General features: G+C 42.6%; 1 protein-coding gene across 1 annotated transcript in view; it reads left to right on the plus strand.

The window, feature by feature from the left end:
• Nucleotides 1-13,702, plus strand: part of LOC114455041 (bone morphogenetic protein receptor type-2-like) — a 16,304-nt gene extending 2,602 nt beyond the window's left edge. The window contains exons 3-12 of the mRNA XM_028436045.1: nucleotides 2,073-2,234; nucleotides 2,375-2,566; nucleotides 2,654-2,758; nucleotides 9,619-9,715; nucleotides 9,781-9,973; nucleotides 10,066-10,144; nucleotides 10,231-10,388; nucleotides 10,447-10,594; nucleotides 12,682-12,876; nucleotides 12,950-13,702. Coding sequence (XP_028291846.1) covers nucleotides 2,073-2,234; nucleotides 2,375-2,566; nucleotides 2,654-2,758; nucleotides 9,619-9,715; nucleotides 9,781-9,973; nucleotides 10,066-10,144; nucleotides 10,231-10,388; nucleotides 10,447-10,594; nucleotides 12,682-12,876; nucleotides 12,950-13,188 — 1,568 coding nt within the window. The 3' untranslated portion in view covers nucleotides 13,189-13,702. The remainder of the gene's footprint in view (nucleotides 1-2,072; nucleotides 2,235-2,374; nucleotides 2,567-2,653; nucleotides 2,759-9,618; nucleotides 9,716-9,780; nucleotides 9,974-10,065; nucleotides 10,145-10,230; nucleotides 10,389-10,446; nucleotides 10,595-12,681; nucleotides 12,877-12,949) is intronic.
• Nucleotides 13,703-17,752: the final 4,050 nt, after the last annotated feature.

A 17,752-nucleotide genomic window follows, 5' to 3' on the forward strand; every position in this document is an offset into this window, starting at 1 on the left:
ATATTTTTTTACCAAATGAAACACACACGTTGCATATGACTTCACTCTGTTTGCACCAGTTACACTTTGGGCTGATTCTGCTTCTAAGTGCATAGAGTAGTATGGGTGAAGCACACAGTGAATTTGCACAACTGTCAACACAATGTCTGCTCACACTTTTTGTAAAACAATACACACAGTGAACACATGTATACATTACTGTAGACACCACACAGGACACCAGACTAATGCTGTTGACAAATATTATTTATTTTATTCCATATACTCAAGCCAACATGGAGAAAAAAGAAAACATTTCCCAGTTTTCATGAACATAACATTTTATCCTGTACAAAAAAAGAAAACAGCACATAAACTGCTACTGTTGGTATCTTCTCCTAGCTGGATCTGACCAGAGAATTTCATCCACATCACAGGCGAGAATGGCCGTGATGCCGTATCCACCCCTGTATGGCTGTGGCCTCAATCTGGTCACAGGCCTCCTCCATGGCCTGAATGAGGGCTACCCGAGCCAGGGGGTGCAGGTCGTAAACCTTCCACCCCGCCATGCCGAGAAGAATTCTTCAATTGGGGTTAAGAAATGGAGAATATGGTGAAATGTGGGTGCTGCGTAAACCAGTTCTGAACCAGAGCAGAGGGTGGAATGAAACATGTATTGGATCTGCATGTTATTTATGATTGTGAGCTTGTATACTCTGTCCAAAAATGTAAGGATGTGAGGTGTTTTATACAGACCCATGTTGGCATGGTGGTGGAGGACCCCATTCTGGGTGATGTTACCCCCACGTTGCCCCGGGACACTAATAATTGCCCTCTGGCCAATTCCATTTCTTCCCCTCCTTCTGACCTTTGAGAGGTTGAACCCACCTCGTCTCTGTAGATGAACTCATGCTGAATGGCCTCAGCATCCATTTGTAAAACTCTCTAAAATACAGTGTGTAGTTCAGCATAGATTTAGTGTACAGTACATTTACATGTAAAAAAGGTTATGTGTGCAGTATGTAACATCAGAGTGAACAATACATACCTCCACATACTCATGTTTGACCCTCTCTGAGTTCCTCTCGGTACAACTGTTTCATTTGTACCTGATGTACCTTCAGGATACGAGCTATGGTGGACAGAGACCTGATTCACATTATTAAAGATCATTTGGTCGTCAATAATATTGGCCTGGATTTCACGAAGCCTGATGGCATTATTTGCCAAAACCATATTCACAATCTCGCTCTCCTGCAGTGGTGTGAAGATGGGAGCCCTTCCTCCTCGTTGTACTCGACCCTCAATCCTATGTAGAACAAAATACATGTAACCTACTGTAAAATGTCACAGGAAGTGGTATCAAAAGTGCTGATATGGGGTGCATACAGTAAGAAGCTGTAAACAGGTCATGTTTTTACCTGTTCTCCAGTCTGAATGTCCTTATGACAGATGTCACGGTGACTCAGTCCAGCCTCCCTCAGCGTCAATCCATGGTTCACAACATGGTCCACAAGAGTTGGACCTCTTCTCCTTTGAGCTTCACCTACTCCTGCTTGAGGTCTTCCTCTTCCTCTTCCTCTTCCTCTTCCTCTTCCTCTTCCTCTTCCTCGGCCACGGCCTCTGCCTCCTTCTTCTCCTCCTTCTCCAATTCCCCCTCTCATCCTCACTCTTCCTCTTCCTCCTCCTTCCATTTTGGTTAAGCTCGGTGAACTCACCTGCTGCATTTGTTCTAGTGCTTAAACCTGATGGTGTGTCTACAATGAAGTAATGTTGTGTTTGACCACCTGATGGCAGTGTTCAATCAACTGGCTCATAGGTGGTCATTTGACAGTCAGTGCTTTGGAATTGAAAGGAAGTGACATCTTGATATACTTCTGTGTCTAATGCATAGACGTGTGTGTTAGTGTTTCAAATCACGGTGTGTATTGTTTTGCACAAAGTGTGAACGGACTCATTGTGCTTACAGTGGTGCACATCTGGGGCCAAGTTTTGCTCCTTGAGTGTAAGGTTTTGATAATTGGGCAACACTTGAGATTTTAGTATTTATTCAATGGTAAAAAACTGTAATAAACACTGTGTTGTGTTGTCAGGTTTCCTCTCTGGGAGTCGACTGTGCGTGCTTAGCGATGTCCTGCAGGGGGCGGAGCCTACGTCGCTCCAGGAGAACGTCACAGTTCGCTGTGGCCGAGGATTTCGTTGCTATGGATTGTGGGAAAAAACGTTGGATGGTGAATTTCGTCTGCTCAACCAAGGTGAAGCTCTTTGAAACGTGCATGTTAGCACGTTAGCATTGATGCTAACAGCCTGTGTGCTGAGTCACATGTTTATCAGTGTGTATTAGTTTAAACTGTATGTTGTTCCTGTTTGCTAATCCCAAAGTATTGACTCACAGGGTGCTGGACCCATGTTGGGAACCATCAGGAGTGTGTGAGCGAACACTGCATCCTGCACACACACACTTCTCTGATGAACGCACACTATCATTTCTGCTGCTGTGACCGAGACCTCTGCAACGCCAACTACACCACGGAGAGCCCCGCCCCCCAACCAATCAGAGCATCCAACAGGGACGCCAGCACGACAGGTGAGCAGCCAATCAGAGCCCAGGATCTGGACTTCCTGATCCTCCACACACACATTAACATGCAGTTGTGTGTGTGTGTGTTTACAGTACATCAGCTGACGTCAGAGGAGGCGGTGCTTGTTGCCTTAGCGACCGTTGCTATAGCGGCCATCCTCATCGTAGTACTGTTTCTGGGATACCGCCTTATGAAAAGTACACACACACACACACTAATGACTCACACACACACTAATGACTCACACACACTAATGACTCACACACACTAATGACTCACACACACACTAATGACTCACACACACTAATGACTCACACACACTAATGACTCACACACACACACTAATGACTCACACACACACACTAATGACTCACACACACTAATGACTCACACACACTAATGACTCACACACACACACTAATGACTCACACACACACTAATGACTCACACACACTAATGACTCACACACACAGTAATGACTCACACACACACACTAATGACTCACACACACTAATGACTCACACACTAATGACTCACACACACTAATGACTCACACACACACACACCAATGACACACACACACTAATGACTCACACACAAATGACTCACACACACACACACCAATGACACACACACACTAATGACTCACACACACACACCAATGACACACACACACTAATGACTCACACACACTAATGACTCACACACACTAATGACTCTCACACACTAATGACTCTCACACACTAATGACTCACACACACTAATGACTCACACACACTAATGACTCTCACACACTAATGACACACACACACTAATGACTCACACACACTAATGACTCACACACACTAATGACTCACACACACACACCAATGACACACACACACTAATGACTCACACACACTAATGACTCACACACACTAATGACTCACACACACTAATGACTCACACACACTAATGACTCTCACACACTAATGACTTACACACACTAATGACTCACACACACTAATGACTCACATACACTAATGACTCACACACACTAATGACTCACACACACTAATGACTCACACACACTAATGACTCACACACACACACCAATGACTCACACACACTAATGACTCACATACACTAATGACTCACACACACTAATGACTCACATACACTAATGACTCACACACACTAATGACTCACACACACACACCAATGACACACACACACTAATGACTCACACACACTAATGACTCACACACACTAATGACTCACACACACTAATGACTCTCACACACTAATGACTTACACACACTAATGACTCACACACACTAATGACTCACACACACTAATGACTCACACACACTAATGACTTACACACACTAATGACTCTCACACACTAATGACACACACACACTAATGACTCACACACACTAATGACTCACACACACTAATGACTCACACACACACACCAATGACACACACACACTAATGACTCACACACACTAATGACTCACACACACTAATGACTCACACACACTAATGACTCACACGCACTAATGACTCTCACACACTAATGACTTACACACACTAATGACTCACACACACTAATGACTCACATACACTAATGACTCACACACACTAATGACTCACACACACTAATGACTCACACACACACACCAATGACACACACACACCAATGACACACACACACTAATGACTCACACACACTAATGACTCACACACACTAATGACTCACATACACTAATGACTCACACACACTAATGACTCTCACATACTAATGACTCACACACACTAATGACTTACACACACTAATGACTCACACACACTAATGACACACACACACTAATGACTCACACACACTAATGACTCTCACACACACTAATGACTCTCTCACACACACACTAATGACTCTCACACACACTAATGACTCACACACACTAATGACACACACACACTAATGACTCACATACACTAATGACACACACACACTAATGACTCACACACACTAATGAATCTCACACACACACTAATGACTCACACACACTAATGACTCACACACACTAATGACTCATACACACACACTAATGACTCACACACACTAGTGACTCACACACACTAATGACTCACACACACTAATGACTCACACACACACAATAATGACTCACACACACACACTAATGACTCACACACACTATTGACACACACACACTAATGACACACACACACTAATGACTCACACACACTAATGACTCACACACACTAATGACTCACACACACACACTAATGACTCACACACACTAATGACTCAAACACACACACTAATGACTCACACACACTAATGACTCACACACACTAGTGACTCACACACACTAATGACTCACACACACTAATGACTCACACACACAATAATGACTCACACACACTAATGACTCACACACACACTATTGACTCACACACACACTAATGACTCACACACACTAATGACTCACACACACTAATGACTCACACACACACTAATGACTCACACACACACACTAATGACTCACACACACTATTGACACACACACACACTAATGACTCACACACACTAATGACTCACACACACACACTAATGACTCACACACACTAATGACTCAAACACACACACTAATGACTCACACACACACTAATGACTCACACACACTTATGACTCACACACACTAATGACTCACACACACACTAATGGCTCACACACACTAATGACTCACACACACTAATGACTCACACACACACTAATGACTCACACACACACTATTGACTCACACACACACTAATGACTCACACACACACTATTGACTCACACACACACTAATGACTCACACACACTAATGACTCACACACACACTAATGACTCACACACACACTATTGACTCACACACACACTAATGACTCACACACACTAATGACTCACACACACACTAATGACTCACACACACACTAATGACTCACACACACACACTAATGACTCACACACACTATTGACACACACACACTAATGACTCACACACACACTAATGACTCACACACACACTAATGACTCACACACACACTATTGACTCACACACACACTAATGTCTCACACACACTAATGACTCACACACACTAATGAATCACACACACACTAATGACATACACACACTAATGACTCACACACACTAATGACTCACACACACTAATGACTCACACACACACTAATGACTCACACACACACTAATGACTCACACACACTAATGACTCACACACACTAATGACTCACACACACTATTGACACACACACACACTAATGACTCACACACACTAATGACTCACACACACACTAATGACTCACACACACTATGACTTCACACACACTAATTGACTCACACACACACTAATGACTCACACACACTAATGACTCACACACACTAATGACTTACACACACTAATGACTCACACACACACACTAATGACTCACACACACACTAATGACTCACACACACTATTGACACACACACACACTAATGACTCACACACACACTAATGACTCACACACACTAATGACTCACACACACACACTAATGACTCACACACACTAATGACTCACACACACTATTGACACACACACACACTAATGACTCACACACACACTAATGACTCACACACACTATTGACTCACACACACACTAATGACTCACACACACTATTGACACACACACACTAATGACTCACACACACTAATGACTCACACACACTATTGACTCACACACACACTAATGACTCACACACACTAATGACTCACACACACTATTGACTCACACACACACTAATGACTCACACACACTAATGACTCACACACACTAATGACTCACACACACACTAATGACTCACACACACACACTAATGACTCACACACACTATTGACACACACACACACTAATGACTCACACACACACTAATGACTCACACACACTATTGACTCACACACACACTAATGACTCACACACACTAATGACTCACACACACACACACTAATGACTCACACACACTAATGACTCACACACACACTAATGACTCACACACACACACTAATGACTCACACACACTATTGACACACACACACACACACTAATGACTCACACACACACTAATGACTCACACACACACACTAATGACTCACACACACTATTGACTCACACACACACTAATGACTCACACACACTATTGACACACACACACACTAATGACTCACACACACTAATGACTCACACACACTATTGACACACACACACACACACTAATGACTCACACACACTATTGACACACACACACACACACTAATGACTCACACACACTAATGACTCACACACACACACTAATGACTCACACACACTATTGACTCACACACACACTAATGACTCACACACACTATTGACACACACACACACTAATGACTCACACACACACACTAATGACTCACACACACACACTAATGACTCACACACACTATTGACACACACACACACTAATGACTCACACACACACACTAATGACACACACACACACACTAATGACTCACACACACACACTAATGACTCACACACACACACACTAATGACTCACACACACACACACTAATGACACACACACACTAATGACTCTCACACACACTAATGACACACACACACTAATGACTCACACACACACTAATGACTCTCACACACACTAATGACTCACACACTAATGACTCACACACACTAATGACTCACACACACACTAATGACTCACACACACACACTAATGACACACACACACTAATGACTCTCACACACACTAATGACACACACACACTAATGACTCTCACACACACTAATGACTCTCACACACACTAATGACTCACTCACACACACTAATGACTCACACACACACACTAATGACTCACACACACACACTAATGACTCACACACACACACTAATGACTCACACACACTAATGACTCTCACACACACACACTAATGACTCTGACACACACACACTAATGACTCACACACACTATTGACACACACACACACTAATGACTCACACACACTAATGACTCACACACACACACTAATGACTCACACACACTAATGACTCACACACACTAATGACTCACACACACACACTAATGACTCACACACACTATTGACACACACACACTAATGACTCACACACACTAATGACTTACACACACTAATGACTCACACACACACACTAATGACTCACACACACACTAATGACTCACACACACTATTGACACACACACACACTAATGACTCACACACACTAATGACTCACACACACTAATGACTCACACACACACTAATGACTCACACACACTATTGACACACACACACACTAATGACTCACACACACACTAATGACTCACACACACTATTGACTCACACACACACTAATGACTCACACACACTATTGACACACACACACACTAATGACACACACACTAATGACTCACACACACTAATGACTCACACACACTAATGACTCACACACACTAATGACTCACACACACTATTGACTCACACACACACACTAATGACTCACACACACTAATGACTCACACACACTAATGACTCACACACACACTAATGACTCACACACACACACACACACACACACACACTAATGACTCACACACACACTAATGACTCACACACACTATTGACTCACACACACACTAATGACTCACACACACTAATGACTCACACACACACACTAATGACTCACACACACTAATGACTCACACACACACATACACACACCCACACACACACACCACACACACACTATGATCACACACACACTAATGACTCACACACACACTAATGACTCAACACAACAATGACTCACACACACACTAATGACTCACACACACTATTAGCCCCACACAACTAATGACTCACACCACACACTAAGACTCACACACACTATGACTCACACACAACACTAATGACTCACACACACTAATGACTCACCACACACTAAGTTACTCACACACACTAATGACTCCACACACACACTAATGACTCACACACACTAATGACTCACACCCACTATTGACACACACACACACTAATGACTACACACACTAATGACTCACACCCACTAATACTCACACACACACTAATGAACCACACACTAATGACTCACACACACACACTTACTCACACACACTAATGACTCACACACACACACATACACACACACACTAATGACTCTCACACACACTAATGACACACACACACTAATGACTCACACACACACACTAATGACTCTCACACACACTAATGACTCACACACACTAATGACTCACACACACACACTAATGACTCACACACACACACTAATGACTCACACACACACACTAATGACACACACACACTAATGACTCTCACACACACTAATGACACACACACACTAATGACTCACACACACACTATGATCTCACACACACATGACTCACCAACACTAATGACTCACACACACACCACTAATGACTCACACACACCACTAATGATCACCCACACTAATGACTCTCACACACACACACTAATGACTCTGACACACACACACTAATGACTCACACACACTAATGACTCACACACACACACAACACACACACTAATGACTCACACACACACTAATGACTCACACACACTATTCTAATTACTCACACACACTAATGACTCCACACACACTAATGACTCACACACACTAATGACTCACACACACTAATGACTCACACAAATGTTGTTTGGTTAAAGTTGAACGAATGCTTTGATCTGATTTTGTTTTCAAATTAACTTCATTTCCTTTCATTTGTAAAGTGTGTTTTAAATCTTTGTTCTTCATCGTAGTAAAGTGTTTATTGTATGTTTTCTGGTGTAAACTTTACTGCTGCTGCTAATGGGACTGTTCTCCTGCTCTCCAGCTGGTCCTTGACCTCCAGTGTTTGTGCTGTGGTTGTGTTCAGGGAGGAAGAGTGTGAGCTCTGAGGACAGGATGGAGGCGTCGGATGGAGAGCTTCAGCTGGAGGAGGTACCGAACCACGCCCAGACCCCCCCCGCTGGGTGCCCTCTAACCCTCCTACTCTCTCTGTAGATGATTGTCGAGGCCGTACGGCGCTGTGTTTTAGAGGCGTGTTGAACGAGCGCTGTGTTGCTGTTAAACTGTTTAACTCAGAGAACCGTCAGACATTCTTTAGGGAGCGGTTCCTCTACGGCCGGCTGCCCCCCCACCACAACCTGGTCCACCTCCTCAGGGCCGGCCAACGCATAGGGGCCGATGGGCAGCCAGAGTTCATCATCGTTATGGAGTTCTACTCAAATGTGAGACACACACACACACACACACACACACACACACTCTTTGACACTGTCCTGCGTGTGTGTGTGTGTGTGTGTGTGTGTGTGTGTGTCAGGGCTGTCTGTCCCAGTATCTGTCCGTCCACTCAGTGGACTGGTGGACCATGTGCCGAATGACTCATGGTGTCACCCTCGGTCTGTCCTTCCTCCATACAGAGCTACACACACCAGGTGTGTGTGTGTGCGTGTGCGTGTGTGTGTAACCCTGCTGGTGTCTTCAGGTGAGTCCAAAGTGGGCGTGGCCCACAGGGATGTGAGCAGCAGGAACATTCTGGTGAGATCTGACCTCAGCTGTGTCCTGTCTGACTTCAACCTGTCCATCAGCCTCAAGGACACACCCTGTTACCATGGAGACCAGCACACCCTGCCCATAGCCGAGGTCTGTGTGTGCGTGCGAGAGTGTTAGTGGGCATGGGGGACTAAGTGTGTGTGTCCAGGTGAGGTCAGTCCGGTACCTGTCTCCTGAGGTCCTGGGGGGGTCAGTGAACCTGAGGGACTGGGGGCGTGCTCTGAAGAAGGTGGACGTCTACGCCCTGGGTCTGATGTTCTGGGAGAGCTTTAGAAGGTGTTCAGACCTGTTCACAGGTAACACACACACACACACACGCACACACACACGATGTTAAACAACTAAATAGTAGGGATGTAACGATTCACTCAACTCCCGATACGATTCGATTCACGATACTGGGTTCACGATACGATTCTCTCACGATTTTTTCATTTACAAAATGGGACTGTAGACAAATTTAGAAAATACTGTATTATTTTCCTTATATTTTTCATTGTCAAAAGAATTCCTTGATAAACTATTCAAAACAATGCAATTTAACTAAAAATAAATCTTGAATGAAATAAATAAAGGAATAATACAAATGAAAATGAAGCCTATTAATTTAAATTCTGGTTCTATAATAAACAATGCAAAACTACATAATAGTTCTTTTTCTTTTAAAAGTGCAACTGAAAATGTATTTTGTGCCTTAATAATTGGACTTTAAAAAAAAAAAAAAGTCATTACACTGATTTACGTCATATTTGTTTGGACCAGCAGAGGGTGCTGGTAACACAGTGGTCGGTTGGCATGCAGATATCTTGCAGTGAAGAAGAGAAGCTATGCTAGCAGACAGAGCTAATAGAAAAACGTGACTTTTACAGATATTCAAGTAATATTACAGATATTCTTTCGGTGCTAAAGGGGTAATGAATCATTTATTAACATGTTTAAGAGTAGAAGGCGGCCAGAAAGAAACTATTAGCAGACTCCGCCTGCCGCCTACACTTCCGGATAGCGCCCTCTGCTGGTTAAAAAAAAGTACTGCGATACATTTGTCAGAAAATTGATATCAACCGTGATACCTATGAATCGATTTTTAACTGCCTTACGATTAATCGTTACATCCCTACTAAATAGTGTTTATTATTTAACATAATGTGTAATATGAATAAATAATATTATGATTACATTGTTTACAAAACACTAACTTATATTTAATTAAAATATATTCATGCTTTTCTGGATTTTTAGTAAATTTTCTTAAACAAATGTGTTTTTGTATTAAAATGAAAACATGACTTAGTCCAGAACATTCCAGAGAAATATAAACTGAACAGTGTAAAATATTTATAATATCTGTAAATATCATGAAATAAACAGAACAACTGATGAAGATGATGATTTTAGTCTGAAATAGTTTTTCTACATAACAGTTGATAAGTTGGGTCAGACGATGCTATCTGTAGCAGCGCTTCTAGCCCCGCCCACATCCTCTACCACAGAGTGGTCGACTGTCACTACAATCATTTATCACTGACTTTGTTCATTTGTCACTCATGGATTTATTATTGGTTCTGAACCCTGTCTGAGTGTCAGTGTGGATTGGAGACACTGTCTGCTCCACTAGGACCATTGTCCCTGCTAGCTGCTACATGTTAGCATTGATGCTAGCTGCTACATGTTAGCATTAAGGTGTTAGCTGCTACATGTTAGCATTGAGGTGCTAGCTGTTACATGTTTGCATTGAGGTACTAGCTGTTACTTGTTAGCATTGAGGTACTAGCTGGTACATGTTAGCATTGAGGTGCTAGCTGCTACATGTTAGCATTGAGGTACTAGCTGTTACATGTTAGCATTGAGGTACTAGCTGCTACATGTTAGCATTAATGTGCTAGCTGTTACATGTTAGCATTGAGGTACTAGCATTGAGGTGCTAGCTGCTACATGCTAGCATTGAGGTGCTAACTGCTGCATGTTAGCATTGAGGTGCTAGCTGCTACATGTTAACATTTAGGTGTTAACTGCTACATGTTTTTCGCGGCGGTGTTAGCTGTTACATGTTAGCATTGAGGTGCTAGCTGCTACATGTTAGCATTAATGTGCTAGCTGTTACATGTTAGCATTGAGGTACTAGCTGGTACATGTTAGCATTGAGGTGCTAGCTGCTACATGTTAGCATTGAGGTGCTAACTGCTGCATGTTAGCATTGAGGTGCTAGCTGCTACATGTTAACATTTAGGTGTTAACTGCTACATGTTTTTCGCGGCGGTGTTAGCTGTTACATGTTAGCATTGGTGAAAGTTTTTGTTTTGTGCTGAACGTGAAGGTTTAAATCCTCTTCATGGACTAGGATCAGGCTTGGATTGATCATGAAAACAACCTTTAATGTCCACAGGTTCAGGTTCTGAAGGTCCACAGGTCTTCAGCCCTCCAGAATTAGCTGCAGGATTAGAAGGTTCAAATCCTGCTGGTCCACAGAGTCCAGGACCTGAGCCCCAGTCAGCTGACCTCACACCACGAGGACGGACCAATCCCAGGAGAGCTGAGCGACCCCGGTCCTTGGACCTGTCCTCTCCTGGTCTAGCCTTGGGTAGATGTTCTCCTCCTATCGTAGCTCCTGGTGCTGGAGGTATCAGATGTTCAAACTCTGCTCTTTTTCACAGATGTTCCTCTCAGTGCTTCAGCGGAGAAGATCAAACGTCGGGTCAAGACTCCGTACACTCTGAAGAAATGGCGTCCGGCCTCCTGGGTTGTCTCCACTGATCAGGTTTTGAACTTTAACCTTCACCGAGCAGGGACCTTCAGGATGAACCAGTCCAAATCCAGCATGGCAGTGTTTTTGGTTGGGGGAGGAGCTACAGAGACAACGACCTCTGACCCTGACGGGATCACCTCCTTCTGACCCGGTGCTTGGACATGGGTCATGTGACCTCCTGTCTTCCTTTAAACTGAAACCTGGAGCTGGTCCAGGACCGCCTGTCAGAACCTGGACCTATTAAGGTCATGAAGAGACCTTATTGTTGTGGTGACCTGTGAACCGTGGTGTGCTGTAGATGTTTGTGAGTTAAAACAGGAGGATGGAGACCATGTGAATGTCAAAGATCACATTGAGACCACCCCTCAGAGGGTTCTCCTGGTTCTGCGTTGTGAGATTCTTCACCATAGCCACACCCCCTCTGACACTAAAGGTTTCTGTGAAGCTCCTGGTTCTGCAGATCACATGGAGTCCACGTCTCGTTCCCACGGCTATCCAGGTTAGCTCAGGTGGTTTCAAAGTCTTCCTGCTTTCTTGTTTCTCCTTGATCAGCATGGTCTTTAGTCCTCGGGTGTTGGACCTTGGTGCAAGTTGTTTAATGTCTTCTTGATGGTTGTGATGGTCTGGACCACGGTCAGGTCCAGCAGCTGTTTGTGTTCTGGCTGTGCTGGGCTATCAGTTGTACCTTTGGACCTTCATGGTTCTGCTGCTGCTCGCAGGCTGTAGGAAACCTGAGGTCCTTGTGAGGAGCAGTGGTTGTAAAAGAAGAACACTAAACGTAGTCCAGGGAACATCCTCCTGAGAACCCTTCTGGTCTCTGGTCCTGGTCCTGCAGCTGATGTTGATGTGTGAGGATGTTACATTACTATTTCCATCCCTGAGGAGGTCAACCACAAACATTATCCCTGCACGGTCAGTCCTGTAGCGTGTCATTACTTCCTAGTGGTTCAACACAAGGAGAACATCTTTTCTTCTTCTGTCTTTCTGACATCTTGTCTCTTTAAGGCTTTCTAAGGGTGTGTTCACACCCACAGATCCTCTGATAGTCCTCCTGGTTTGGTTGGTGTGAACATAAACCAAGTCTAGAGTGGATCAAATAGGAGAATTCTAGAGTGATTGTTTCTGTGGCTCTCTGAGCGTTTCCATTCAAAGTCTAGAGTGATTAGGTTCACTGTGAACACAACCGCCCTCAGAGCAGGTCAAACACAGGAAGTATCAGAGATGACGTAGAGCGCACGGCATTGTGGGTGATCAGGAGAACCGATGAGGGCCCAAACCAGAGCTTTAAAACCAGGAAAAAGAGGACAAAATGTTGCTGCTCCATTGTTATTTTTTTTTTTTCCAAAATATGTTTATTGGATTTTTGCTTTCAAAAACACAAGATATAATAGAACAGCAAAAACAAAAGCAGATCAAACAGAGAACAAACAAAAAACAAACAAACATTCCGGCTCAGTTTAGACAGGTGGGATAGTCGAACGTAGAGAAGAGAAAGATGCAGTTAAACATACTGTAGGGGTTGTCTTAGAGGTTCACACAGCACCTCTATAAAAAAGGGTGGAAATATCCATACCAATGTACGACATAAAAGGGTCCCAGATTTTGTGAAACACATCATCTTTATCATGTAATTTGCAGGTTAAGTAGTCCAGAGACACGTATTCCAATACTGTCCGATGCCACTGATCTTTGCATGGAGCTTTATAATCCAGTTCAGAAGGACACATTTCCTCGCACAAAATGTAAGCATTCTATAAAGTCTCCTTTCATATTTTCCAGTGATAGTGACATCAGATATTCCAAGTAACATGGTCAATGGATTACACTCTGTAGTAACAGAAAGTGAAAATATTTTCCCTAGTTCACATTTTACAACATACCAAAAATATTGTATTTTTGTACAGGCCCAATAACAATGTGTAAGAGTGCCCACTTCAATCTTACATTTGGGGCATAACGGAGAAAGGTCAGAATTAAATTTATGACGTAGGGAGGGAGAGATATGAACACGATGTAAAATTTTAAATTGTAGAGCTTTTACTCGATTACAGACACTTAGGGAGTTAGCATTACTCCATACATCGTCCCAATCCTCATTACTAATTTACATCCCCAATTCTTTCTCCCACAGCCCTCGCAAATGGGAAATGTTAGTGTTTGAATACTCTTTAAGTATGTTATAAGATGACTTAATAGAGGTTTTAAACTTGGGTAAGAATATTTGCTTTTCAAAGTCAGAAACAGATTGGTCCGAAAGTAATGAAGTTTTCTTTTGAACATAATCTCTCACTTGCAAATAGCGGAAAAAATCCTGTCTCTTGATGTGATATTTATCAACCATTTGGTCAAAGGACAGCATAGAGGGTCCGTCCATTAAGTTTGAGAGAATAGAGATCCCTTTAGATTCCCAAACCCCAAATCCATAGTCAGTCGTTCCCGGTGGAAAGAGAGGGTTATCACACAGAGGTGTAAATAAAGAAGTCAGTTGAGATCGCCCTTCCAATTTTTGAACTATGTTCCATGCCTTTACAGTGAGAATTGAAAGTGGATTTTACTGCAGGACAACTTCAGATTTTTGAACTTTTTAAGAAATAACAAATTCTTCAAAGGGAATTTGGACATGGAGCCTCTATATTCAGCCAGAGAGAGACAGGATTCTGAACCCAGTCAGCTGCAGCACGCATGTGAGCGCTGAGCTGATATTTCCTTATGTCTGGGAGGTCGAGGCCTCCTTTTGAGGATGGAAGGCATAGTGTGGAGATTTTTAAACGTGGTTTCCTTCCAGCCCAGATGAATGAGCTCATCCATCCATTCAAAGTTTTTATTGTCTTATGTGTGAAAAGAATTGGGATCATCTGAATCGGATATAACAGTCGGGGCAGGACATTCATCTTCAGGAGCGAGACACGGCCCAACCAGGAAAGGGGTAAATTTTTCCATCTCTCAAAGTCCAGTTTAATACGATCAAAGAGGGGAATAAAATTACATTTATACATTCTATCAAAGTTGGGTACTACTTTGATCCCTAAATATTTAAATCCTTCTGGTGACCACGTGAAAGGGAATGGAGAGGGGATTTTAGGTTTTTCTTTTAAAGTGCCCAAAGGCATAACCTCTGATTTGTTAAAATTTATTTTGTATCCTGAGATGGCACTGAATCTACTGATGGTCTCAACAAGAGAGGGAATGGACACCTCAGGCCTAGTCAAGAAAATAAGGACATCATCCGCGTACAAAGTAATCTTATGATGCCTCTCACCGATAGCTATACCGTGTATGTCCGTATTGACTCGCACAGCTTCCGCTAAAGGCTCGATGGCTAAGGAAAAAAGCAGCGGGGAGAGGGGACAGCCCTGGCGTGTACCCCTCCGAACCTGAAAGCTGGGAGACCGCAGACCGTTTGTTAGGACCGCCGAGCAGGGGCTACTATAGAGAAGCTTAATCCAATTTATAAATGTGCTACCCAAACCAAATTTATTTAAGGTGTAAAACAGAAAAGGCCATTCGACACGATCAAATGCCTTTTCAGCATCAAGAGAGGCAACCAGACCATGCATTGACTTTTGTTGAAAAATTTGTATCACGTTCAGCAACCTACGCATGTTATTGTATGAATTGCGGCCCCTAATGAAGCAAGGGGAGTAGTCCTTCCAGACGTTTCGCTAGCACCTTCGAGAGAATTCTCAAATCGACATTTAATAGAGAGATTGGCCGATACGAAGCACAATCTTCAGGTGGTTTTTCCTTTTTGAGAATTAGTGAAATATTGGCTTCCCTCAAAGACGCAGGCAATAGGCCTTTTACAAATGAATCATTATACATATTTAGAAGTGGATCTACTAATACATCTAAAAATTCTTTATAGAATTCGGAACTGAGTCCGTCAGGTCCTGCCGCCTTCCTAGACTGTAATCCTTTAATAGCATCCAAAACTTCTTTCCTAGATATTGGAGAGTCTAAGGAAGATTTTTGATCCTCTGTTAATGTAGGAAGATCGAGATGTGAGAAAAAGCTATCCATTAAACCAGAATTATTAGTATGCAACTGTGAATTATATAGTGTCTCATAGAAATTTCTAAATGTATCATTAATTTTTGCTCTGTCGAAAAATTGCATGCCATTTACATCTTTAATTGAAGAAATATTTTGAGAGTCTGCCTTTTTTTTTGTTAAATAGGCCAAATATCTGCCTGGCTTATCGCCATGTTCATATAATTTTTGTCTAGCGAATCTCATTTTCCGTTCTGCTTCATTTGTTAACAAACAGTCTAGTGCGGATCGAAGAGCAGAGATCTCTTTGAGTTTGCCATTTGAAGATTTAATGAGGTAGTCTTGTTCAGCTTTCTTTAATTTAGATTCTAATATAATTCTGTTCTGTTTGTCTTCGTCGTTTACTTTTAGTGTAGGAGGTAATTAGGCCTCTGGAGTAAGCTTTAGATGTCTCCCATAACAATGATGGGTTGTCTGTGGACGCTGCATTGATTGAAAAAAACTGTTTGAATTCCTCCACAAAAAATGAAGCAAATTTTTTATCATATAATATTGAGGAATTGAAATGCCACCTACTGGTCCGATCAGACATACCCCCAATACTACACTCAATAAAGACGGCAGCGTGGCCAGATATAACTATACTACCTATAGAACTTGATGTGATAGATGGCAATAAGGATTTGGGCACAAAAAAATAGTCTATCCGAGTATAGCATGT

This window comes from Gouania willdenowi, chromosome 21 (assembly GCF_900634775.1).
Source record: "Gouania willdenowi chromosome 21, fGouWil2.1, whole genome shotgun sequence".
Lineage (NCBI taxonomy): Eukaryota > Metazoa > Chordata > Actinopteri > Blenniiformes > Gobiesocidae > Gouania > Gouania willdenowi.